Source organism: Ranitomeya variabilis, chromosome 4 (assembly GCF_051348905.1).
Source record: "Ranitomeya variabilis isolate aRanVar5 chromosome 4, aRanVar5.hap1, whole genome shotgun sequence".
NCBI lineage: Eukaryota > Metazoa > Chordata > Amphibia > Anura > Dendrobatidae > Ranitomeya > Ranitomeya variabilis.
The window spans coordinates 438,204,867-438,213,867 of record NC_135235.1 but is presented as its reverse complement, the minus strand read 5'-3'; the positions used below and the strand labels follow the sequence as shown (position 1 = coordinate 438,213,867).

General features: G+C 47.1%; 1 protein-coding gene across 1 annotated transcript in view; it reads right to left on the bottom strand.

The window, feature by feature from the left end:
* Positions 1–442: 442 nt before the first annotated feature.
* Positions 443–9,001, bottom strand: part of MYCBPAP (MYCBP associated protein) — a 118,040-nt gene continuing 109,481 nt past the window's right edge. The window contains exon 19 of the mRNA XM_077251453.1: positions 443–643. Within this exon, the coding sequence (XP_077107568.1) occupies positions 512–643 (132 nt within the window). The 3' untranslated portion in view covers positions 443–511. The remainder of the gene's footprint in view (positions 644–9,001) is intronic.

The following is a 9,001-nucleotide window of genomic DNA, read 5'->3' as shown; positions in this document are numbered from 1 at the left end:
GCTTCCTAGCCATTCCCAACCATAATTAGAACAGAGCTGCACATTTATTTCAGCTTTATGTTGTTTTTGGGAGGCAGTGTGAAGGAAACACAGAATTTTTTATTAATTTATTTTTTTACAGTGTTCATCATGGTGGCTCAGTGGTTAGCACTGTAGCCTTGCAGTGTTGGGGTCCTGGGGTCAAATCCCAACAAGGACAACATCTAAATGGAGTTTATATGTTCTCCCCGTGTTTGTGTGGGTTTCCAGCAAGATAAAGTTAGGAAATTTAGATTGTGAGTCTCAATAGGGACAGTGATTATAATGTCTGAAAAGCGCTGTGGAATATATACATTTATATCCACAAATACATGTATATACTTTTTTTTCTATTGCATTATGAGCCAAAACAGGATCAAAGAAGACAGGGAAACATAAAAATGCCATTACAAGCAACCAATAATTAAATTACATTCCTTTATTAATAAGTACAAAGTTAATTAAACAAAATTTCTGCTGCAGAACCTAATCACTACGGACTACAAATAAACTCAAAGCCTTCTGATGTGTCTTGGTTGACTGTTTTAGACAATGAATTTCCCAACTTCAAGTCTTCTGCAAAAACAACCAGATTTTCTGCCATGGTTTCCAGAATCCCATACATCTAAAATACAGAAGAATAAATGAGGGGTAACATAAAAACATTATTAAAACATGACTGTTTGGTGCATGCAATGTGGTGCTTTTGCTCTAGACTGCACAGGAGAGATACCTTTTATATACTGACATAATGGGCCTGATTCTTCAAGAACAACATTTTTCACACTGGTCTTGATGAGGGGGCATGCTGGATTCAGACGCTCTGACTCTGTGGGCGGAGCTAGTGCACAATGTGCTCCGATCCCATAGATGAAGATTACAGTGGCAGTCCCTGTATCAGCTGTGATATATGGACCAGTCAAAAAGTGTCTCCTGTGATATATGCACCAGCCCCAATGTCTCCTGTGATATATGCACCAGCCCCAATGTCTCCTGTGATATATGCACCAGCCCCAATGTCTCCTGTGTTATATGCACCAGCCCCAATGTCTCCTCTGATATATGCACCAGCCCCAATGTCTCCTGTTATATGCACCAGCCCCAATGTCATCTGTGATATATGCACCAGCCCCAATGTCTCCTGTGTTATATGCACCAGCCCCAATGTCTCCTGTGATATATGCACCAGCCCCAATGTCTCCTGTGTTATATGCACCAGCCCCAATGTCTCCTGTGTTATATGCACCAGCCCCAATGTCTCCTGTGTTATATGCACCAGCCCCAATGTCTCCTGTGCTATATGCACCAGCCCCAATGTCTCCTGTGATATATGCACCAGCCCCAATGTCTCCTGAGTTATATGCACCAGCCCCAATGTCTCCTGTGTTATATGCACCAGCCCCAATGTCTCCTGAGTTATATGCACCAGCCCCAATGTCTCCTGTGTTATATGCAGCAGCCCCAATGTCTCCTGAGTTATATGCACCAGCCCCAATGTCTCCTGTGATATATGCACCAGCCCCTATGTCTCCTGTGATATATGCACCAGCCCCAATGTCTCCTGCGTTATATGCACCAGCCCCAATGTCTCCTGAGTTATATGCACCAGCCCCAATGTCTCCTGTGTTATATGCACCAGCCCCAATGTCTCCTGTGTTATATGCACCAGCCCCAATGTCTCCTCTGATATATGCACCAGCCCCAATGTCTCCTGTGATATATGCACCAGCCCCAATGTCTCCTGTGTTATATGCACCAGCCCCAATGTCTCCTGTGATATACGCACCAGCCCCAAGGTCTCCTGTTATATGCACCAGCCCCAATGTCATATGTGATATATGCACCAGCCCCAATGTCTCCTGTGTTATATGCACCAGCCCCAATGTCTCCTGTGATATATGCACCAGCCCCAATGTCTCCTGTGTTATATGCACCAGCCCCAATGTCTCCTGTGTTATATGCACCAGCCCCAATGTCTCCTGTGCTATATGCACCAGCCCCAATGTCTCCTGTGTTATATGCACCAGCCCCAATGTCTCCTGTGTTATATGCACCAGCCCCAATGTCTCCTGTGTTATATGCACCAGCCCCAATGTCTCCTGTGTTATATGCACCAGCCCCAATGTCTCCTGTGTTATATGCACCAGCCCCAATGTCTCCTGTGTTATATGCACCAGCCCCAATGTCTCCTGTGTTATATGCACCAGCCCCAATGTCTCCTGTGTTATATGCACCAGCCCCAATGTCATCTGTGTTATATGCACCAGCCCCAATGTCTCCTGTGTTATATGCACCAGCCCCAATGTCTCCTGTGATATATGCACCAGCCCCAATGTCATCTGTGATATATGCACCAGCCCCAATGTCATCTGTGATATATGCACCAGCCCCAATGTCTCCTGTGATATATGCACCAGCCCCAATGTCTCCTGTGATATATGCACCAGCCCCAATGTCTCCTGTGTTATATGCACCAGCCCCAATGTCTCCTGTGATATATGCACCAGCCCCTATGTCTCCTGTGATATATGCACCAGCCCCTATGTCTCCTGTGATATATGCACCAGCCCCTATGTCATCTGTGATATATGCACCAGCCCCAATGTCTCCTGTGTTATATGCACCAGCCCCAATGTCTCCTGTGATATATGCACCAGCCCCAATGTCTCCTGTGATATATGCACCAGCCCCAATGTCTCCTGTGTTATATGCACCAGCCCCAATGTCTCCTGTGATATATGCACCAGCCCCTATGTCTCCTGTGATATATGCACCAGCCCCTATGTCTCCTGTGATATATGCACCAGCCCCTATGTCATCTGTGATATATGCACCAGCCCCAATGTCTCCTGTGATATATGCACCAGCCCCAATGTCTCCTGTGTTATATGCACCAGCCCCAATGTCTCCTGTGATATATGCACCAGCCCCAATGTCTCCTGTGTTATATGCACCAGCCCCGATGTCTCCTGTGTTATATGCACCAGCCCCAATGTCTCCTGTGATATATGCACCAGCCCCAAAGTCTCCTGTGTTATATGCACCAGCCCCAATGTCTCCTGTGATATATGCACCAGCCCCAATGATTCCTGTGATATATGCACCAGCCCCAATGTCTCCTGTGATATATGCACCAGCCCCAATGTCTCCTGTCATATATGCACCAGCCCCAATGTCTCCTGTGTTATATGCACCAGCCCCAATGTCTCCTGTGATATATGCACCAGCCCCAATGTCTCCTGTGATATATGCACCAGCCCCAATGTCTCCTGTGATATATGCACCAGCCCCAATGTCTCCTGTGATGTGTTCACCAGCCCAAATGTCATCTGTGATATATGCACCAGCCCCAATGTCTCCTGTGATATATGCACCAGCCCCAATGTCTCCTGTGTTATATGCACCAGCCCCAATGTCTCCTGTGTTATATGCACCAGCCCCAATGTCTCCTGTGATATATGCACCAGCCCCAAAGTCTCCTGTGTTATATGCACCAGCCCCAATGTCTCCTGTGATATATGCACCAGCCCCAATGATTCCTGTGATATATGCACCAGCCCCAATGTCTCCTGTGATGTGTGCACCAGCCCAAATGTCATCTGTGATATATGCACCAGCCCCAATGTCTCCTGTGATATATGCACCAGCCCCAATGTCTCCTGTGATATATGCACCAGCCCCAATGTCTCCTGTGATATATGCACCAGCCCCAAAGTCTCCTGTGATATATGCACCAGCCCCAATGATTCCTGTGATATATGCACCAGCCCAAATGTCTCCTGTGTTATATGCACCAGCCCCAATGTCTCCTGAGTTATATGCACCAGCCCCAATGTCTCCTGTGTTATATGCACCAGCCCCAATGTCTCCTGTGATATATGCACCAGCCCCAAAGTCTCCTGTGTTATATGCACCAGCCCCAATGTCTCCTGTGATTTATGCACCAGCCCCAATGATTTCTGTGATATATGCACCAGCCCCAATGTCTCCTGTGATATATGCACCAGCCCCAATGTCTCCTGTGATATATGCACCAGCCCCAATGTCTCCTGTGTTATATGCACCAGCCCCAATGTCTCCTGTGATATATGCACCAGCCCCAATGTCTCCTGTGATATATGCACCGGCCCCAATGTCTCCTGTGATGTGTGCACCAGCCCAAATGTCATCTGTGATATATGCACCAGCCCCAATGTCTCCTGTGATGTGTGCACCAGCCCAAATGTCATCTGTGATATATGCACCAGCCCCAATGTCTCCTGTGATATATGCACCAGCCCCAATGTCTCCTGTGATATATGCACCAGCCCCAAAGTCTCCTGTGATATATGCACCAGCCCCAATGTCTCCTGTGATGCATTCACCAGCCCCAATGTCTCCTGTGATGTGTGCACCAGCCCCGATGTCTCCTGTAATATATGCACCAGCCCCGATGTCTCCTGTGATATATGCACCAGTCCCAATGGCCCCTGTGATACGTGCACAAGCCCTAATGTCTCCTGTGATACGAGCACCAGCCCCAACGTCTCCTATGAAGTATATACTTCAGCTCCAATGTCTGCTGTGATACGTGCACCAGCCCCAATGTCTCCTGTGATGTGTATGCTCCAGCCCCAATGTATCCTATGATTTATATACTCCAGCCCCAATGTCTCTTGTGATACATGCACCAAATTCAATATACAGTATGGAGCATCATGTGCGGTCATTATACAGTATGGAGCATCATGTGCAGCCAATATACAGTATGGAGCATCATGTGCAGCCAATATACAGTATGGAGCATCATGTGTGGCCATTATACAGTATGGAGCATCATGTGCGGTCATTATACAGTATGGAGCATCATGTGTGGCCATTATACAGTATGGAGCATCATGTGCGGTCATTATACAGAATGGAGCATCATGTGGGGCCATTATACAGTATGGAGCATCATGTGGGGCCATTATACAGTATGGAGCATCATGTGCGGTCATTATACAGTATGGAGCATCATGTGTGGCCATTATACAGTATGGAGCATCATGTGGGGCCATTATACAGTATGGAGCATCATGTGTGGTCATTATACAGAATGGAGCATCATGTGGGGCCATTATACAGTATGGAGCATCATGTGCGGTCATTATACAGTATTGAGCATCCTGTGGGGTCATTATACAGTATGGAGCATCATGTGCGGTCATTACAGTATGGAGCATCATATGGGGTCATTATACAGTATGGAGCATCATGTGGGGTCATTATACAGTATGGAGCATCATGTGCAGCCAGTATACAGTATAGAGCATCATGTGCAGTCATTATACAGTATGGAGCATCATGTGCGGTCATTATACAGTATGGAGCATCATGTGTGGTCATCATACAGTATGGAGCATCATGTGTGGCCATTATACAGTATGGAGCATCATGTGGGGCCATTATACAGTATGGAGCATCATGTGCGGTCATTATACAGTATGGAGTATCATGTGTGGCCATTATACAGTATGGAGCATCATGTGGGGCCATTATACAGTATGGAGCATCATGTGTGGTCATTATACAGAATGGAGCATCATGTGGGGCCATTATAGAGTATGGAGCATCATGTGCGGTCATTATACAGTATTGAGCATCCTGTGGGGTCATTATACAGTATGGAGCATCATGTGCGGTCATTACAGTATGGAGCATCATATGGGGTCATTATACAGTATGGAGCATCATGTGGGGTCATTATACAGTATGGAGCATCATGTGCAGCCAGTATACAGTATAGAGCATCATGTGCAGTCATTATACAGTATGGAGCATCATGTGCGGTCATTATACAGTATGGAGCATCATGTGTGGTCATCATACAGTATGGAGCATCATGTGTGGCCATTATACAGTATGGAGCATCATGTGTGGCCATTATACAGTATGGAGCATCATGTGTGGCCATTATACAGTATGGAGCACTGTGTGGCCATTTTTTTTGTTTATAATTATTATATATGAAACAGTGTGATCAGCAGTGCTAAATGGGTGTGGTTGGGATGTGGATATGGGTGTGACTAATTATGAATGGGTGTGGTCAGAGGCGTGGCCTAAAATTTGCCGCAAACTTTGTCCCTCTTTCCCATCTTCAAAAGTTGGGAGGTATGCTTATGTTATCTGTGATATATGCACCAGCCCCAATGTCTCCTGTGATGCATTCACCAGCCCCAATGTCTCCTGTGATGTGTGCACCAGCCCCGATGTCTCCTGTAATATATGCACCAGCCCCGATGTCTCCTGTGATATATGCACCAGTCCCAATGGCCCCTGTGATACGTGCACAAGCCCTAATGTCTCCTGTGATACGAGCACCAGCCCCAACGTCTCCTATGAAGTATATACTTCAGCCCCAATGTCTGCTGTGATACGTGCACCAGCCCCAATGTCTCCTGTGATGTGTATGCTCCAGCCCCAATGTATCCTATGATTTATATACTCCAGCCCCAATGTCTCTTGTGATACATGCACCAAATTCAATGTCTCCTGTCATGTGTGTACCAGCCCCAATGTCTGCTGTGATGCGTGCACCAGCCCCAATGTATCCCAGCGTCTCCTATGCTATATACTCCAGTTCGGTGTCTCCTGTTCTGCATACTGTACTCCAGCCCCAGTGTCTCCTGTTCTGTATAATCCAGCTCTAGTGACTCCTCTGATGTACATGCTACAATCCCAATGTCTCCTACCTTATGTCATGTATATACGCCAGTATCTCCTGTAATGTATATGGACCGGTCCCAGAGTCTCCTATGAGATATATATGCTCCAGTACCATGTGAGCAGTGATGAATTTCCCGCTGTGAGGAAACCTGCAGTGTAATATGCATCTGTGTTCAGTACGACAAATTACTGAGTTCTTTACAAAACCTATTGCAAAGAGTTGCCTGTGCTCCAGACCGACGCAAACCTGGAAAAGCAGTTGCAAGTAGCAACATCATCACTACCACCTCACAGTGGAGGCGCACCAAAGAGAATCACATTAAGGGTGAGGTCATTATTTTACCAAATATACCAGAATCATTTTGAAGTTGATAATTTAGTATTGCCCCAAATTATGTTATAAATATCCAAATGGTCCACGGCAGAAAAAAATTGTTCCCTACCCCTGATCTAGCACAAGCTACTTTAGCAGTTTCTAACATGACAAGAAGCAATGAAGTCCCATTTTTTGGTCACCTGAACACTAGGACCTTAGGTGGCAGGAACAAAACATCAGATGTGTTTCTGCTGAAGCCCTGTAATAGGCCTCACTAGTCAAGAGGCCAAAGAATGAGACGTTATTGCACCCTGTGTAGCCGGAGATCACCAGAGTGACTTGTGCTGGAGCCAAGGAGTCAGTGTACAGTGCCTTCTCGGCAGTACCCATAATACAGTGCTTCCTGGGAGCACTCATAACACAGTGCCTCCTGAAAGTACCCATAAGGGCTCACTCACATGCGCATATAACACGTCAGAGTGATGTATGATGTTTTATTGGATAGCACTTGGACCAATGTTACACCATGGGTCAGTGCCGACTATTTCTTTTTTTTCTCATGCCGATACAGTGCCTTCCTGAGAGCGTCTATACCACAGTGCCTTCCTGACAGCCCCATAACAAGGTGCCTTCAGAGAGTACCTATGACACACTGCCTTCCTTAGAGCATCCATACCACAGTGCCTTCCTGAGAGCGTCTATACCACAGTGCCTTCCTGACAGCCCCATAACACAGTGCCTTCAGAGAGTACCTATGACACACTGCCTTCCTGAGAGCATCCATAACAAAGTGCATTCCTGAGAGGCCCCATACCACAGTGCATTCCAGAGAGCGTCTATACCACAGTGCCTTCCTGAGAGCACCCATAACACATTGCTCTCCTGAGAGCACCCATAACACATTGCCTTCTTGAGAGCTCCCATAACACAGTGCCTTCCTGAGAGCTCCCATAACACAGTGCCTTCCTGAGAGCTCCCATAACACAGTGCCTTCCTGAAAGAACCCATAACACAGGGCCTTCCTGAGAGCACCCATAACACAGTGCCTACTCTGAGAGCACCCATAACACATTGCCTTCCTGAGAGCTCCCATAACACAGTGCCTTCCTGAGAGCACCCATAACACACTGCCTTCCTGATAGCAACCGTAACACATTGCTTTCCTGAGAGCACCCATAACACACTGCCTTCCTGAGAGCACCCATAACACATTGCCTTCCTGAGAGCTCCCATAACACAGTGCCTTCCTGAGAGCACCCATAACACACTGCCTTCCTGAGAGCACCCATAACACATTGCCTTCCTGAGAGCTTCCATAACACAGTGCCTTCCTGAAAGAACCCATAACACAGTGCCTTCCTGAGAGCACCCATAACACAGCGACTTCCTGAAAGAACCCATAACACAGTGCCTTCCTGAGAGCACCCATAACACAGTGCCTTCCTGAGAGCACCCATAACACAGTGCCTTCCTGAGAGCACCCATAACACAGTGCCTTCCTGAGAGCACCCATAACACAGTGCCTTCCTTAAAGAACCCATAACACAGTGCCTTCCTGAGAGCTCCCATAACACACTGCCTTCCTGAGAGCTCCCATAACACAGTGCCTTCCTGAGAGCTCCCATAACACAGTGCCTTCCTGAAAGAACCCATAACACAGGGCCTTCCTGAGAGCACCCATAACACATTGCCTTCCTGAGAGCACCCATAACACATTGCCTTCCTGAGAGCTCCCATAACACAGTGCCTTCCTGAGAGCACCCATAACACACTGCCTTCCTGATAGCACCCATAACACATTGCTTTCCTGAGAGCACCCATAACACACTGCCTTCCTGAGAGCACCCATAACACATTGCCTTCCTGAGAGCACCCATAACACATTGCCTTCCTGAGAGCTCCCATAACAGTGCCTTCCTGAGAGCACCCATAACACACTGCCTTCCTGAGAGCTTCCATAACACAGTGCCTTCCTGAAAG